The sequence below is a fragment of the Malania oleifera genome, chromosome 3, assembly GCF_029873635.1.
Source record: "Malania oleifera isolate guangnan ecotype guangnan chromosome 3, ASM2987363v1, whole genome shotgun sequence".
NCBI lineage: Eukaryota > Viridiplantae > Streptophyta > Magnoliopsida > Santalales > Ximeniaceae > Malania > Malania oleifera.
The window spans coordinates 118,617,082-118,636,094 of NC_080419.1; the positions used below are offsets into that span (position 1 = coordinate 118,617,082).

The window sequence follows — 19,013 nt, forward strand, 5'->3', positions numbered from 1 at the left end:
TCTCTTCTTCTGTTCTATTTCGTTGAATTTCATTTTGGACCGTCATTCTCTATACCTTATGCTTCCTATTTTCAAGATAATGGTATATATAATTCTTGTTTCTCCATGACAGAATCTCACTCCGAGTTCAAGGATTTGCTTCCCTAACCTTTGTGCAAACCCTTATGTGTTTCTTTTTTTCAAGTTCTGATTGCTCTCTTCTCTCCTCTCTCTCGCTCTCTCTTCTCTTCTTCCTCCTCTCTCTCTCCTTAATGTTTCTCTCTCTTTAAAAAAATGTATATTATTTTTTTGTTTAATTTGTAATCCTTCTCCACTTCCATGAAGGGATTTCCCCTTTTGACAGTTTAATTTGGGATTTCAATTTTTTTTAATCCTTTAAAATAATCCCAAAGGCTATTCTCTTAGAAAAACATATGTGTTATCGTTTAGTAAAACTAAGATGCATATATTTCAGGTTGTTAGGAAAATAGAAAAAACTTTTCAGTGCATCAGTGCCACTTATAATCTTTCACCCCCATTTTTTTTAGTGTGATTGTGAATGATTCATTGGTAGCAATAGTATTTTATTTGTTAGCCCCCCCTTCAATTTCGCCCTGCTACCCCACTTCTACCCCTCTCTCTCTCTCTCTCTCTCTCTCTCTCTCTCTCACACCACACACACCCCACACACCAAATTCTCTTTAATTCTCCATAGATTGTGGACACAAGAGGAAGTCCTCTCCAACGACATAGTATCGGCGAAAATATTTCCAGCTCAATGCAGCATATCATGGATATATAAATTGAGTAACCACCACAAACAATGTGTAAAGGAAGCGGGGTACGTAGTTTGATACGCTGCCACCAGTGAGCGTTGCCTATACGCGTTAAGGATTTTACTTTTAATGTCCTGCTTTGCACTTTATCTTAAATCTACAGTCAGCAAACTACTATGGGCCATATTGTTAGTTCCTCATTAAAATGAATGCCTCACCTCGTAGCTCAATATAAGTGTGCATTTTTATTGCATTTATACTGCGAGTATAGGGAAGGATTGCCTTATGGCTATTACGCACGTTTACTACTTTATTTTAAAACCGCAAAAAAAAAAAAAAAAAAAAGGGTTTTTTGCTGAACTTTTTAACTAACAAAACACTCCCACATTGTGCAATCCAAAATATTATATGAGTCACACCATTATTAACAAATTTCCAATTCCTTATTCTATTTCTAGTAATTGATGATCTCCCCCCCCCAAAAAAATTTTTTTCTTTGTCCCTCCCCTTTTTCTTTTTATCCTTTAAACTGTCCCATGTGCAAGGACCTACCGCCGAGTAGTAAAATTATCTGAACATTTCTTGAAGAAAAAAAAACCCAAAAAAAAATCTTATACACGAGAAGAATGATTTGATTTTTGTTTATTTATTAAACTGTCATTTTCATTATAGAGTATTTTTTTGTTTGGAAGATGTGCATACTCCTCTTGCATATTTGGATTGTTCCGAAAAGGGACTTCTAGACTCATCTTCAATTCGCATTGCTTCTTCTTTTTAAGTTTGCCAAAGGCGTTGTTTTAGGAACGCACTTAAGTAGGTAGATGGCCTTTCCTAGTGCCTAATGCTTGCATTAGATCTTAGCTCCTATTTTTTTTGGAATAACATTGGGCTTTCTTTTGGGCATGGTTTTTTCCATTATTACAACCAACAACTGGTATGGGTTGGATTCAGCGGGATAATGGAAACTGTGCCACTAATGGGTTGTTTTCCTTTAATGTTTGCTGATAGTACTTTCCAAAGGAAATTTTGGCAGGGTGGGTGAGTTCTCCATGGATGGCATTAGGGAAGAAGGCATCATTCAAGGTTAGTTCCCATTGGCCGAGGTAGGGCCTTTCGAAGTTGGGAAGCCTTGCCCCCACACGGCCTAGTGTTTACATTGGCTATTGTATTTTACAAAAAACGGGGTGATGAGGTGAAGTCTAACCTGAACTATTGGCTTGCCTTGTAGGGAGAAAATCATTAATTAATCTTCTTCTCAATTGTCCTTCTGTTTGGAAGCTTGAGTCTGCTATTTTGGTACTCTTCGGCCCCAGTCCACCATCGGCAGCGTTTTGTTAAGCGGTTGTGTTGTTAAAGGGGGGGGGGCGGTGTTGGACGTTTGTTGGGGGGGGGGGGGGGGGGAGCGTCTGGCCGCCCCCGGTGGGACACCCCACCAAAACAGCTTTTGTTATTTTATCCACGTCCATCTTGTGGCTTGAGACCTCCCCGGGTGAGAGGAAACTGGCCCGATGCAGAGGAAAGAATTTCTTCTCAATTTTTATTTTTTTTTATTTTTCAGGAGTTTAGGGGTTAGTGGGGTGGGGATGTTGGTGGTTTTTAAAATTTTAAAACTCTTTATTCTTGGGAGTTCGAGTCCTTTTAAGTTCCACCATTTTTTGGATATGTTAAATTTTTTGTCGATCGTGTTAGACTCCCACAATGGGTTGGGGCGTAAACTATGTCATGAATAGTTAAGTAGACTTTGTAGATTGTATCGGGCAACTTTCCATTAATGATACTCCCGAGTCTTACTGTATTCTGCGATGGAGAAAGGAAATAAAGTGGGTCTATTTTTTCTTTTCTACCACTCCCTTCTTTCGGTTGTTGGCCTGACCTCTCATAAAATTAGGCCATAGGTCGCATAATCATCCAAACTTGGTGAAGATGGATAAAAACGGCAGAGGATTATAGGAGGCTACTGGTCGTGATTTAATGGCTTGTTGGAAAAGACTTATGGTTTCTTTTTTATTGATTTTTTATGGGATATGGTCCATGGTAGGATAATTATCTTTATTTATAATTTTGAACAATGTGTTTTTATATTGATGGAAATGGCACCACATTATATATTGTTCTTTAGTTTGCATATAAACCGGGTTCTGTCGCTGCTTTTATATTGTACAATTGTTCCATGTTTTCCCCCCCCCCAGCCATCAACCACACTTACTTTATATTATTACACAAGTCTTTTACTTCTTTACTTTCCTCTCCACCCACTTTTATGTGGTTTTCTTTGATCGTACTCACTTGTAGTCATAACACTCACAACTATTGGAATCTCCGCTATGCTGGGTGTTTGCGTTCTACTATATTTACGACCCCGCGCAACTTTGAAACAGTTATATTATGAGCTCGAAGATGTCTTACATCTTTTTCCCCAATAAAGTCATTGTAATGCGGCTTGCCTGTCTTGCGGGGCTCTAGCTGGGTTTTTATGTGGGCAAAACATTTTCACCTCTACCCTTAGATGTGGTCAGAAGAAGGACAGGATCGCAGGTTTGATCTATATCCAGCATGTTTGTTCAGTGTGGCTTTGTCTTTTCTTTGAGGGCTTTAGAGAATCCATATATTTTCAGTGGGCGGATATAATATGTTCTTAGAGGAAATATGAGGTATGAAGGCACTAGTATCATAGAACATATACTTGTGAACCACCCGGTTCTCACCGCTTTGGATGGATCAAGGTTTATGAGCTGAAAAAAAACTAAGGTAACGACCACACTGCGCGGAAAGCTGGTCTTGCGTATTACACACATTCCTTGGTGCTTATGGCTTCTCTGACGGCCCTCACCTACCCGGGATTCAATCTTCCCCGGCGATTAGATGACTTCACCCACTTCCCTCAAACTTATAAAGGTGAGGTCGTGACACTCCCAACCCAACCACAACTTAGGTGGCATTTGGTAATTGGAAAATCACCTTACTCTAGGAATCAAAAATTGGGAATTGATTGATTTCGGATTTTTATCACTGTTTTGTTTTGCCGCTTAATCTTATTTATTTCCCATGGTGATAATTCAGATATCTCCTTTAGCACACTTTTGCGTTCTGGCCTCAATCTGGAATCACAATTGATTTTCTGAAAGCACACTTTGCCAGGTTCACCATCATGTCCATCTATGTTTGTCTCTTGCAAGCATGCCTGAACCCATTCATCTTATTCTTTATTTATTTATTCCCGTTTATTATTGTCTGTATGTAAATTTATCTCCTCCTAAACAGATACAACCCACAAACTAGGTATTCTCAGTTTTCTTTCTTTTCTGATCTTCCCCTACAGTACATATTTACAGGAATATTCGTTATTTACTGTCTCATCCGTTCTTCCGTGGCAGGGCCCCGGTGCGTTCTTTCACCCGTGTGTGCGTTTTGTTGGGGTCTCCGTACTGGACACTGCCCTCTCCCACCTGTGACTTATTATTGTTTCTATAACTGTTGGTTCCGAGAGGTGCTAGCACAGGACCCCACCCGCTGGACCCCCTTGAATATTCAGTTCCTTCCACTTGCCCCTTTCCCCTGTTATCGCACGGCGGCCCTTCTTCCTTTTTTTCGTGTGGTGTATTCTGTTTGGAGTCCCGTGTTGTAGCCCTACCAGTCTCTATTCTTATTTGTCTTAGCTGTTAGTGCTCTTCTGATACTCTCAAAACCAGGTGCAGGATTATATTAGTTAGGTGTTCTAATGTGTTATGGCGTTATCAGACAATTAGCTATTATCCTCCGTGATGTCATAGGTTTTTTTTTGGGTTATGGTCGTTGATTGTATCGTCTCCTACCTGTGGTTTGATGATTCGATTCATCCCTTTTATCTCTCACCCTATTTCTCCGTTCATTCTTCTGCACTACTTTTGACTCCGCCTCTTTCTCTTTTCCCTTAATCCTCCATCCATTTTCATTCCATTGTTCTATCTCCCCATATAAGAACAATGCTCTTTCCTCCCTGGCTTGCTGGATCGGCGTTAAGGAGTTGTGGGTGATGGGTGAGTCGCCCACCGTGTTTTTTTGGTGCTCGGATTTTTGCGCCGACAGCTCCTCATGCGATGCGGCTTTATACTATGCTGGTGTTGTGTGGTTGTTGCGAGAGAGGGGGCCTTAGCCCCGCCTCCGTGGGTCAAACCCGGCTAAAATGGTGCTGCAACTTGCCCAGCAGGCCCTTGTTTCCTTCTGGTTAGTTCATCGAGTCCTCTTTGAACTCTGGGTTTAGGAGAGGACCACGTTGTTAAGGGTTGGTGTTGTATTGGATCTCTAGTGTGGGATACCCACAAATTTAATGGTAGTAGATTGGGTTGCGTGTTCGCCCACATGAGCCCACATGGTGTGTCATGCATTTTTTAGATGAGAGGAATCTGAGCATAGATTGAGGGGTTTTTTAGATTGCTTTAGGACGGGTATTAGGGGGCATAAAAACCCATGTGGTTGGTGGAAACGACCTCCCCCCCTTACGAAGGAGGTGAAGTGATTGAAGTTAAGATGGACCTTTTGTTTGGAATGACTAGGGATAATTTTCCTCTTTTGTGCACCGTGTGCACTACCCTCCTATTTCTTTGTTGACTTCTGGATTCTACGCTTCCCCAGTCCACCGCAAGGCGATCGTTATGCACGACGACTTATTGATGCCAAGGTGGAAGGGGCAAGAAAAGAGTGGTTGCCAAATGTCTTAAGCTGAATGTACCATTGTGACCCACTACCTAATATTAAGCTTGTAGGTTGAAATGGTATCTAACATGGTATTCAGAGTTGGTTACTAGGAGGTCATGGGTTACAGTCTCGATGGTGTTGCATTTATTATGTGCTGTTTAGGACAATTATTGATTCCTTGTAATTGGAGTTCTCATGTGTGTTTATTTTCACGTGTTGTTGGGCTGCCATGTGCAGGGGAGTTGTTTAAAGCTGAGTACGTTGTTCACCTACCATCTTAGCTTAAGGCTTTTAGGTAAAGTGGTTAATCAATCTAGCAAAATTTGAAGCACCCCCCGCACGGAACAGCCCATGACAAAGTTGGTGAAATTGGGGTTCTTAGACCCAAGTGATGAGAAATCCAGGGGGTTTTGGACAGTGTGGAAACTGGATGAAAGAAATGAAAGAATGTCTTAGTTGCGAAATATACAGTGATTGCTAAGAAATCTTGAAGGAGTGGTTTACAGGCCTTTGAGATGAGGCAAGGGATTCTTTTGGCTCTTTTCTGTTGTCTAGTGGCTGATGATTGAGTAGGTGATTTCTTTCATGCTCAGGGATTTTGGGGGTGGGTGTGATTAGAGGTTATGAATTGGGACGGGAGGAGATGTAGGGCGCCATCTTAAGTTTGGCAGTTGACACCTATTTTCTGGAGGATAAGGTTGGGGAGGAAAATTTTGGAAGTTTTTATTTTGTTAAGATTTTAAAGATGTTTGTGAAGCGTTTCAGGGTGTTTTGAATTGAAGATCAAAACATGCCAAAGGTGGGGAGCTTTAACTTAGATTCTAGCGAGGTGTGGAGGATTTTAAGGCTATAGTTAGTGTGCTTTTTGAACTTGGCATTGATCGTGCGTAGGGTAGGTCTTTATTAAGGGGGAAATCCTAAGTTGTTGCTTTTGTTGGATCTTGTGGAAAAAGGCTCATTATTCTCTAGGGCTCGTAGTACTCTCATTTGTGCTTTTAGCATCACCATTATTCCTTGTCGTTCTTTAAAGGATTTGTACTAGGGTGAGTGATGAGGGGTTTTTTTGGACGGACCAGTCCCAGTTGGTGAGGAGGCATTTTTATATTGCTCAGTGGAGTGGTGAGACCAAGAGGGGTTCATTTGTTGGTTGGGATGTCATTAGGAGAACCAAGTTAGTTTAGGGGGGATTTGGGGCTTGGAGGATATTGGTATCCAAAAATCTCTTTAACAAGAAATGATTAGATAGGTTCCCCTTTGAGGTAAGTCTGATGAAATGAGGGAGTAAAAAGTATGGAAAACAAAAAAAAAAAAAAAAAAAAAAAAAAAAAAAAAAACCTCGCAATGGGTGGGATGCCAAAGGGGATTGCCAATTCACAAGTGCGAGTCATTGGAAGTGGTGGTTCCCATAGGAAACCCAAGAGGGGGGGGGGGGTCGAATGGGTTCTAGTGAATGACGTTGTGAAAGTTTTGGAAAGTTTTAGAAAGTATAAGTTTATGTTTACTCACAACTCACCCTATATGCTTCTAACCAGATTTTACTGTATGAAATATGCACAAAAACACTTGAGCCAATTAATCAATCAAAATAAGTAATTTGAGAGAGGACGGAGAGTGCTCAACTCTTTTATAGTGGGTCAGTCTCCTTTTACGAGCACCTAAGTCCATTCTCCGACGAATCCAAGCCGAGGTTCCAGGTTCCTAGCAAAACTTCTGCTTTCAACCCAAGGTAGAGTTTTACCACTTACCAGACTTAGCCTTTCATCAGGGCTAGATTATTAGAATAACAAATGAGCGTCACTGGGGCTCAAAACAACACTTACAATGATGAGAAATTTATAAATGATAAGTGGCTTAGTATCTATAAGTAGATTGATTGACCACTCAACTCATCCAAAGAAATGAGACTGTGGAACTTGAAGAGGTCTTCTAAAAAACTCATGAAAAGGAACTTTTGCAAGAAAAGTGCTCTTTACATAAGAACCCAAAACCACTCATCACTTAGAACTATGGGAGGAGAATTGCGGGAGACCACTTTTGATATGATTTCTTCTGCTTCTTCCTTGGAAAGTGGGACTCCTAAGTTGGGACTCCTTTTATCGCCAAACATGTCACTAGACGTTCCGGAGCGGGTTTGGCTTTCATTGTGATTAAGTTGGAGGTCAACCCATCAATGATTTTTTGACGAGAAATTTGATTTTAGGTTTGAGTGAGATTATATTATTTATCATACACCGCCACCAACACTGTCATGCTAAATGCCAAATTAAAAATTCTAATGGAAAGGTCATATTGACTTATTCAATGAGTCTAGTTTCCAAATAAAACAGAATTTCATTAGCGTTGATTAGATAAAAATCAAACTATTAGATATGTGAGCTGACAAGAAACCTGATTTTCAGGAGATGATTTATATTATAAAATCCATACAGTTAGTAAATACCAAACACAAGATTTTCTATAAAAATTCGTATTGATTTATCGCCGTCTCCCGGTAGGTGCCCACGCCCCCCCACTACCCCTGTGGTGTTTTGTTTGTTAGACCGGTTCCTTTCCCCCGCGCCCTTGCCTTTTATTACTTTCAGTCACCCTACATGTACGTGTTGACGTCTTGTATGACAATGTCTGTGGACCAACAAGATCTCATTGGCTAGATCGTCTTTTCACTACGCCGACACGCACTGCTCTCTGCGACCAAGAGACCCACTCTTTCTCGTTCCTATTCACATCTGTCCGGTGGCTGGCCCTTGTTCGTGGCATTTCCCCGTCCCTTGGACACTAGCGCTTATTCCAATGTTCATTTCCCCCCCAACGCCCCGGCAACGGAACTATGTTTCAACAGCGTCCGCCGCTATGTCTCCTTTCCTGCCACACATTACTCCTTTCTCATTCTGACGCTGAGAAGGTGAGCCGTGCAGCCTGCCCCATTATTGTTTTCCTATTCATCACCTTTTTCTAGAGACAGAAGATGTCTCCTCATGATGGCGTCTAGTTTCTCCCTCTGCCCCAACTACATATTCTCTTTTTGGCCGACTTCCGGCGCGTCCTCCTGGTATTTCCCTAACACTCTCCCCTGATTCCGATTCTTACCCACATGTTACGTGTCACACAAACTCACCTTATACGCTTTGGATTCTATCTTTTCTAAGTCAACCCCCTCCCAGCACCCCTTCTCACTCTCTACACCAGAGGACGCTTGCCCGTTTTACATACAAAGCAAGACTATCCATTTTAGCCATCTAGTTAGCTATAACCGGTCACGTCTAAGCTTTGTCCTGTTTTGGATAAGATCCTTAAGAGTCCCGCCCTCCATTCTACAAATTTTAATAGGGCTTCTGTCACCCCATTGGAGCTTGCAGGAAAACGCTCTTTTTAATATAAAGTTCATTTTGTTACTGTATTCGATACTCAAGTTGGCCATATCTTTTAGCAGGCATTAACATTATTGGCCCTAAATACCAAAAAATGATTTTCATTGTGTAACTAAAAAACGACAAATTTAATGATCACATAATAAATTCATGGAGTAGTTCAGCAAAATTCCTATTATAACACATGCGCTAATTCTTCTTCTTCTTTGTTTTGCATCATCCATCCCCAATCAAACACACGTGCTTTCTTGCGTTGCTGCTTATTTTTTTTATTATTTCAAAGTGGACACATGACACATAGAAATTAATTTGGAAATTTGGTGGTTGGGTGGTTGAATTTGTGGAGCTGTTGGTCCTGGAGCTGTTGTGTCTGCCTTTGCTTGTTAGATTATTTAACGATTCATAAGGCCCAATACACGATTTTTTTTTGTTAAAGGGGACCTTATTTTTTGGAACTTCCGCTCCTTAGACTCAATTAAACGAGCCAGGTTTGATGCGTCACTGTTTCCCTCTACCTATGTTGAGCTGTAGGACTGGATTCTTTTGCTCGCCTCAAAATACCCGCCCGGAAGATGCTCACGACAGCTCTGATTTAGGGGCTTCCTTAGGTTACTTTCTCTACCACATCTTGGCATTTTTTTCCTCCTTTTTTTTTTCTTCCCTCCTCTTACTACAGAAGCCAAACCCCTTTACGGCTATCCACCATCTGCCACTGCAATCCACCTTCATAATAGCCCCATTTAATCGTTGATGCATTATGAGAATCCAGCAAACAGTCCCTATTATTACAGCCCCTTCAGTAAAACCAACCAGACCTAAATCCTAACCTGGAGCCAAATCATCTATTTCTGCAAACAAAAGGGACTAGTGTGTGTGGGGAAAAGAAAATCACTGCCATGCCAGATCAACACCAGAATAATTCTTTATAGACATCCTTTTGAGAATTTCTCTTGTCAAAAACCAAGATGCCTGAAATGAAAAAAAACACGTAACATCTATCGTAATTTGAACCCACCCCCTTTTTCTTTATACCTCGCCTCTAGCCTTTGATCATTGCAGTCCATTTCCCTTGTCAATATTCCAGCTCGTAACCATTGATTTGTCGTGAACACCCAGTTGTGTAGGCCTCATCGTTGCCGCCTAGCCCTTTGTTTACGTCTATTTGTGAGAGAGGCAATCCCAGGTCATTTGTTAGAGTGTAGTTTCACAGGAAGAGAGAACCCTATATATGGTCTGCATATTCTCTTAATTGACCCATTTACCCAGTTCCAATATCCCAATTTACTGGACATTTTTTCATCAGCAGAAAAGGAAAAATATATTATTATTTTTAAGGCACAAGGGGATGCCACCCTGTGATGATACGAACATCCACACCCGGAAGATAGTTTTGCAAACATCAAGTTATGAAATGCTCATTAACACATCTTCCTGATAAGCCAGCCCGCGACCATAGCAGTTAATCCATTGGCCTTTGCAGTTCGAAGCAACGTGGTGATGAATCTTTGAAGGCGCTCTTTTTATTTTTTCTTTTCAAGCCCCCACCTAAAGATGGTGGAGGGATTTGAGGTTCAAAGCCTTTTGCTTTTCCTTTGTGGCATCTGATGCCTTTCCAAGCCAAAATCTCCCCTCCAACGAATTGGCCATAACCCAATGCTGCACAGTTCAAGGAAAGAAGCCCAAATCCACATGTCCTTGTCCAGGCAGTGGGAGGAAGACTTGTGGTTTGACTGATTTCTGCATCAGCATTACAGAGAAAAAACACCGTTTCGTGGATTGTAAGCCCTCGTTTTCTGCGAATTGTTGAGGGTTATTTTTTTTTATTTAAATTAAAATATTTCCATTATATTTTTTTTAATTAAAAATATTTCCAGTTAGGACTCCAAAGCAAAAAAGGCAACCTTTTTAAAAGGCCACCCTTGAAGGGGCTGCTGTCTCAAGTGAATCCAAGGGGAAGTCGTCGCAATTAATCGCAATTAATCCCAACGGGAGAGCTTCTTATTAAAATGATTTTTGACAGAGGAGAAGAAGGAACACACCATTTTGGTAAACCTATTTTGGCTTGTTTGGGATGGTTTTGGTAATTGAAAATTATGTAGGAAATATGTAGAAATTCTAAGTGTGTGAAGTTTCAAATCTCTCACGTTACTTGTAAAAGAATGCCCCAAAAAAATTCCTGATTCAGTGATTTGGAGTTTGATTGAATGATTTAAGGGGCATTTCTGTCACAAGCCAAGTGTAGATGGAAGGAAATTTGCAACTCTAAAGATACGGTTTCTCATTGCCATCATCATGCTAAACATGGCCTCATTCCCACTTGAAATGTACAAATGAAAAAAAAAGTTTTAATCCATCCTTTCTTATAATTTCAAACACCCACTCCAGAGGGACCTCTTCCATGTGTGTGTCCTATTCTTGTGCTCTAGCCCCATTAGAAACAATCTTATTTCACCAAAGGTGGACTTTCTCTTTCATTTGACACTCCATTAAACCACCTACCGCGGAGGGTTTTTATTTGAAAGTGAGAAGGGATTTCAAACCCCAAAACCTCCTTACATAAATTGGGGTTGTTTGACTCTACTCCGTCTCTACTCTACGGGTGTATTTTAAACTCTTCCTCCTAAGCTTCCCAAAGAAATCTTCTTGAATTCTCTCAATATCCTAGCTGGACTGAGGCTAGTCAAGAAGGAAGTTGCGACCTGAAAAGTTTACAATTGGGGATTTGTAAAAGTGATTATTTGATGATAGTGCTTATGATAAGGAGTGAGTCTGCCTCCTTTGCTAAGAAAAAATTTATTTTCCATCTCCCCAATCTCCTTTTCAAATTTCAATTTAATAGGGCCCCGACTCCTTATTTTGGAATTTGGCTTTGAGTGGGAGGCTCGCGGTAATTCCTGGGAAAGGTTCATCTTGCCACCCACAAGAAGACCCGCAGGGAAAAGCCCGCCCGTGTTCTCCCCAGTTGGAATTAAGCTCCCATTGCCACGGGTTCATTTTGGGCTTTCGACGGCCTAAACCCTACAACATTGCATCGGAGGTTGCGGGTCTGGGCCCTACTGGACTTTGCTCGGAGGAGTAATGCTCTGCTAGCCACCCGGCCCGATTTTGACTGTGGTATGATGCATCCCACTTAGCGTGTGTGATATCTTTCATCAATTGAGGCAAACACGATCCCAGACCCATTCAGCACCCGACCCGTCCGGTTCCTTCTGAATTTTTTGGAACCATCGCAGCTCTTCGGATGACTGTTTCTGTCACGCTCGAGCCGGGTCGCCACTGGTGCATCGTTTCGACCCTGGATCAAACTTCCATTTGCTCCCCAGCTCTCGCTACTATTACTTTTCTCCTTCGTGGACGTACAATTTCTATTTTTTAACCAGATCCGCGCCTCTGTCACACCCTCTAACTAGTCAGGTTTCTTTTTAATTCTGACTTTTTGGAACACCTTATGCAGGATCTTCGGTTCTGTTTTAACTGGAGATTCCTACAAACTGCGCTCCCCTTTTTCGTTGTTTTGCAGATGATTTGATTTCTTGGAACTTGGTTACCGTGCTCTTCTATCCTATGATGAGAATATTGTTTGTTCAATGGACTGCGTTTCCCAGTGGAATTCTCGAGACTGTTTGTTATTGATTTCTTATTTTGGTTCTCCAATGAGACACTTGAAACAAGGGACACCCGCCCGATTTGCATCCCAAACTAGCACCACGATACAGGCTATTGTGGTGCTTTGTGCGCAATACGACCCTAGAACTACGTATCACTCACCTAAGCCCGCTTACAAAGGGCGTCCCTCCAGGCCCATAAGTGCTAACTGCTTACAACCGGCACCCCCCGTTCCGGCGGAGCGCGGCTGGCACTCACCGCCCCCTAGATCGCAAGCTCCCTCTTACCCTAATTTACCTCGGTGACGAGGGCCTTCTTAGCTCGAAACCCCTGACCCACAGGTCACAAGGCGCAATGCTTTATGTTGCTGACTCAGCGCCCGCCCTCACCCCTTTCTAACTCAGATCGTAAGCCGTCAAAGTTATTTTTAATTCACAGTTCTTCCTTTCTGCTTTAGCATGACAAGTTGTTCCTTATCAGAAATTTTCCTAGTTGTTTGACAAGCTACCTTTTGCACACTACTCCATCTCTTAGTGACTCGGTTTACAACGCCTTCTTTCTCCCTCAGAACCCAAGAACACTTTTTTTTTTGCACAACATGAGCTTCTCTACCACCCACAAGAGCCCTGCTATCAAGTCTCATGCAAACCGACCATGTGCCTGTTCTTATGCGACTACTATGAGGCTAAGAGAAAAGAGAAATTCTCAAGTTAACTTGAATTTATTTTTGTGCATTATGGATACAATGTGGAAATGCATGAAAAAAACTCCCAATTGGTTGTGTCCGGATTTTTTAGTTCCTCTGTGTGACCATCTGAAGAGCACGCAATTACGATTGGAACAAACTGTTCATACCCATAGAAAGGGTCCTGCAGGACCAAACAACAAAATTTCGATTGTTAAAATTGGGACAATGCAAAGCAAGAGCTTTTTAGAGGATGAAATTGTTGAATCTTGTACCAAGTTTGTGACACATAGACCCTAAGCCATCAATCATCTAGCAAAGTTTGATATTCTCTACCTATTGACTTTATTGGATTGGAATCTTGAGGATTTCAATAATTTGGTTTTTGATATTTTGCATGTCAATTGAAAGTAGACAATGTGAAAGTATAAGTTAATGGCTCATGACTATCATTTATCGCTATCTCGTCGACCCCATCCGATTGTACCAACCTCCTGGAGCTCCAATTTTTGTGAAAACCCAACGGAGCCCGGAGGTTTGATGGAGCGATTGTGCAAATAATTCTAGGGATCAGTATTGGTGATAACAACATTAAAAAATAGGATTGTATACTAGTTGGCGGATATTTTATTTATTTAGTAATTTTAATCACTTGGGTTATGTTATGATGGTCTCGCCGCAGGGCACTTCTTCTCAACTTTCTCCATCTCATCTTTTTTTCCCTCTTCATTCTTTTCTTCCTGCTTCATTTCTCTTTTATTCTATTTCGTTCTATTCTGTTCTATTCTTGCCTAATTTCTGTCTGCTCTTGCAGATGTCTCTTCTCCTCTTCTTTCTTTTTTTATTCGTCTCTTCCTACTGTTTGCTTCCCCCTCAATTCTCTCTCCTCGATCTCTCTCTCCCTCGTCTCTTTGGCTTGCTTGCTGCCCTACATCACGATGAACTCATCCTTGTGCACACTTAAACCTAGCTGTCAGCTTCTGACCTGTTGGGAATTGCCAGGTTTGATGTTCAGCCAACTGGGTAATTTGATTAATCAAGTGGTTCAATACTTTGGGTTCTAATCTCTTTACTATTCTTTTTCTTTCCCAAAAAATAATCACTTCTATTGAGGATGGTCCCTTGATGATAGAGGTACATGAACTTGCTTGGAGGTCAAATTATTTGAGAACTTGTCACTGCTTGGACTGGCATCTTATGCACACATAGTTATCTTAGTCAGTTTTTTATAGAAATAACTTAATTGAGTAATGATTGATGGTATCAAGCTTATGTGAACAAAAGAAAGGTGAAATGTGAATAGTTAATATGAAGCATTGCCTATTCTGCTATTCATTTGGGTGGACTGCCTCTTTTTTGTGTCGGAATGAATGAGTATTTGAAGTTAATTAAACCCTATTTATTTTACCTACGAAATCTTGATAAATTCAAGTAGATTCTGGGTTTTGAACCTGGGCCATTTTTTTCCAGGTTGAAAATCTGATGCCTTTCAACTCAAGGTAATGTCAGATATAGGAACACAATCGATGGGCTTGTCACTATTGTCCGTAATCATGGTTGGAGACAGTTGTTTGCCGGACTAAGCCATCAATTACATCAAGGTATTTTCTTGAACCTTGCAGCTCTAGTAATTAAGGCATTGTTTGGATTGTAGATGTAATTTTTCTCTATTCAGTGCATTGATTATTTTTCATTATTGCCTGCACTGTCCGTGTGTTGGTTTTTCAAGAGGCATCATATTGTTGCTGATTCTTGTTCTCAAAAATTAAGGCATCTCATTGCGAAGGGCTACAGTACCTGGGGTGAAGAAGCATCATCAATTATGTGCAATTTTTTTTTGTTTTTGCCATTTGTTTGTGAATAAGAGTTGTTGACACAATACCATTAAATTTTCGAGGCATACTGGGATTTAGAGAATTTATTTGCTAGTTTTACCTGTATAAATGCAAGTTTCTTGATAATTTTTAACTCGTTGAATTTAATCACTGATTCTGGCCAAAATTTTGGTTGGGAGTAGTCCTTGATTTTTTTTTCCTTTCTATTTGGCTCATTTTCATTCGCATTTTCTGACCTTGTGCTTGAGATCTTGGCTCTGATTTTTGTGTATTAGAAAAAGTGTAATTTTTGCACAACGACATACATCCAAATCTAAGACCTCAAATCCATGCTTCTAGACGTGTATGAGTGACTTTTCCAAAGAAGATACTATTTTTTAGAAGAAAAAGTCTGTCTGCATTTTGGGAGAAACAAACCAAATTTCTGTTCTGCCTGTTCTTTGCAACTGGTTTTTCCTGAACGTGGAAAAATTATAGAGTTGTGCCGGTGTATAACTTAATAATTATATATATTTGACATTAATTTATGTAATTATGCAGGAATAAAAAACTCAATGATCATTGATATTTTGCCTTAGTATATAAAGTAAAATTTAATAATCATCTATATTTTACATTAATTCATTTGATTATGCAACAAATAAAACTTAAAAAAGTTGGGCCGCTGAGCTTTGGTTTCCTTTGTTCTTTTGTTTTTAAAAAAAGGGAATATCCTTAAATTGAGTTGTTGTACGTCATGATCATCTTTAATGTTTTGAATTTGTTTTGCATTCTGTACTTTATCATCAAATTGCTTATAGAATTCATTTAAATCCGCTTTTCTTAATCCATGGGCATATGTTTTTTATTCTTGTGATCTCTTATGAATGCATTAGTGAACTATGTTCTTTTTGTGTTGCTAATACCAATTAGTGAACTATGCATCAGTGATCACTTGGTTTGTTGAATCAACTATTCCTTAGAATAAGATGGAATATGGTAAAAATTTTGGAAATATATAGGTAACAGTTATTCTTTGTATATTCTCTTCATTTATTTCAGTCAACATGTAGTAAGAAAGAAATAGACATTCTCATGGTGAAATTTGCAAACAGTTATTATATTCTTTGTTATGAAATTGCAAAATGTCACATTGTTACTTGCTTTTATGGTATCAACATAATTTTTTGCATAATTCATTCTAACTAATCTATTCCTAGCAGCCTCATGGCGATGGTATCTTGTGCGCTTGAAAAGAAAAAGCAAACAAAAGAAGAAAATAATAGGATGCTTTCTTTCTTTGTCATCGATTTTCTTCTTGTTATATGTATGGAATAGCCCTCTTGACTAGCGGAGCTTGTGTACCTGTGTTTTGTTGTTAGATTGTTCCTTCTGTGGCAATTGGATTCACTGCATATGACACGATGAAGGGTTGGCTGCGGGTTCCTCCTCGACAGAAGTCCCAGTCTGTATCGACTGCTTGAATAATCCATGGAGAAACCCTACTTACCCAAGAATACTCACATTAACACACGCATACAAACACAATGCCTTCTGAGGCTGCTGATTATTGTGAAAATACTATGTTACATATTCAAAATGGCATCCATATCCACTTCTGATTCTAGTTGTGTATCCTTATTTTCATAGTTGGGAAAGAAAGCAAACATGACTAGTGTCTTTTTCCTTGTGATGGTTTGGTTTTGACTGCTGGTAAATTTGTGAGAATAGAGGCAATTTTTTATACTCATTGAAATGGTCGTTAGTGGGTTTGTAACCCTTCATCACACTTTGTTCTTATTATGTATAAGAAAATGATGTTCTGCAGAGGGGCACTGCAGCCATTTAGTTCACATTTTAACCCCAAAAAAGGGGTTAATATGATTAAATTTCTTAATTTACAATTTTATGTATTGTTTCTAGGGAAGTCTGAAGATAGCCCAATAAAATTCTAAAAGAAACCTAATGCCCATGTATTAATTTTATTAAAAAAAATTAAAGGCAAATGTAGCATTTAATGCTTAAATGTTAAATATGCTTATTACACTTATTGTTTTAGTATTTAATGAAGTGTTTTTGTAAATTAAATATTATATATTTATTTAGAAGTTGCGTTTGGGAGTATGAATTTTGGATCTTAAACTTATATTTGTAGTGATTTGGATAAATTTTAAATAATTTTATATTATATTTTATTTAAATCTAATGTTAATTCAAATCCAATATATTTTTGGAAAAGTTTTATATCTTTCCATTTTTATGTTTGAAAAAATGCCTTTCAACTCTTGTTACAAGGAAATATGCATTATTTAATAGCGAGTGAGGTTTTTTTTTAGCATTGTCGCAGGAGGTAATCTTGAACATGAGATGCATAATATAATTTTTTTAAATTTTAAGTAGTAAAATATGTTATAGGGTAGGGTGTATTTGAGTTGAGTTGACATAGTAAAACACTCTAATTCGACTTGATCCTGTTAAGCTCGAACTCGACTCAAATTTGATTGACTTCATAATTATAAAATGCGAACTTAATTCAGGTGCAAGTTCATAAAATTTGAGTTCGACTCGATTATAAATAAAATACATATATAAATATATATATAATTTATATATAGTATTAAATATATATTATATAATATAAAACTAATAAAATTAGAAAGTTCGATTAAGCTTGAAACTCGACTCGAGTACTATTATTAAACTCTGACTCGACTTGTTAAAATATTTAATAATTTGAATTCGAGTAGAATTGAGTCGTGTCGAATTAGGGGACGAGTAGAGTCTAAATAGCTAGCGAATAAGCTTGACTCACTCGAACTTCTAGTTATACGGACAAAACTTATTATCGTGAAATTGCCACGTTGGAATTTTAGAAATGAAAAAGGATATGAAATAGAAATTGAATTCTGTCTCATTGTACAATTTAGGTCATGTTTCAATATCATTCATTAGGGGTTGGTGAACACTAGAGTACACGGATCTACAGTCCTCCTATATCCTTTTGCCACGTAGTCTGTCACGTTAGGACAATGACGAAAAGAAAAAGAGTGAACCTAATTTCTAAGACTGAGGCCAACTTTAGTAACATGGAGCTACCTAGTCCTTAGGACCAACTCTCCTAAATTGAGGTAAAAAATAAAGACGAGGAAGATACAGTCTTTTTTCACGTGATGTACTATATAATATATATATATATATATATGCCGTGCCCTACACGTTAAAATGAACCCGGCTCCCAAACCAGCTGGATTAAAATTTGTTGAAAAGCCCTAGCCACCATCTTACATACTATAATTTTATTTTATTTTATTTTTAATTCGAAACTTCAACCTCAACATTTGCGAGTCTTTTAGATGCATCCAAACAATACCAAATCAGGAGAATGTCGCTCACTAACACATTTCTAAGAATTTATGAGACAAATCATATATGAGGAATCGATCTTGAGATTTTAAAATCATCGACTTTGTACTCGCTACTTAAATAACATGCTACCAACAATCAACTTTATTAAGAAATGAGTTGAGTCGGTAGCTCACGATTAAGTTTTTGAAAATGAACCCAGTCAAAGAAACCAATTAACTTAAAATTTGTTGAAAAGCCTAGCCTCCATCACATGTACTACAATTTCTTTTTTCTTTTTGACAAAATTTTTTTTTTTAATGCACTGACATATTTTTAATAATTCATCAGTCGAACCTAAGATTTTGAAGTTATCAACGCATATTTATCACTTAAATAAAATCACTTACAGCCGTACATACTATACGCTTTTAATATAGTAGACGTAACATGCTACCGACCAACTTAATCCATTAAATAATCCGCACTCTCTCTCCCAATCCCTCCCTAGGTTGAGCTGTATTGAGAAATTAGGTCAAACTGGGGTAGGAGAGCTGAATTCATTCCCTAGCTCGCAAAGGACATGACAGCGACTAGGACTGCGTATGAGTCCATGCAATTGATCTTGCAACTTGCCTTCCTTATCTTATATATCTATTCCCATTTGCACACGAATTCCACCCACTCCTCTTATCAACATTATTATATATATATATATATATATATATATATATATATATAATAATATGTATGTATGTATGTATGTATG

At 39.0% G+C, this 19,013-nt stretch overlaps 1 protein-coding gene across 4 annotated transcripts in view; it reads left to right on the forward strand.

The window, feature by feature from the left end:
• The window catches only part of LOC131150842 (mitochondrial carrier protein CoAc1), a 34,991-nt gene extending 18,339 nt beyond the window's left edge, over positions 1 to 16,652 (forward strand). For all 4 annotated transcript variants that reach the window (XM_058101862.1, XM_058101861.1, XM_058101856.1 and 1 more), the window contains one exon: positions 16,285 to 16,652. In XM_058101862.1, the coding sequence (XP_057957845.1) occupies positions 16,285 to 16,386 (102 nt within the window). In that variant the 3' untranslated portion in view covers positions 16,387 to 16,652. The remainder of the gene's footprint in view (positions 1 to 16,284) is intronic.
• The last annotated feature ends 2,361 nt before the right edge of the window (positions 16,653 to 19,013 follow it).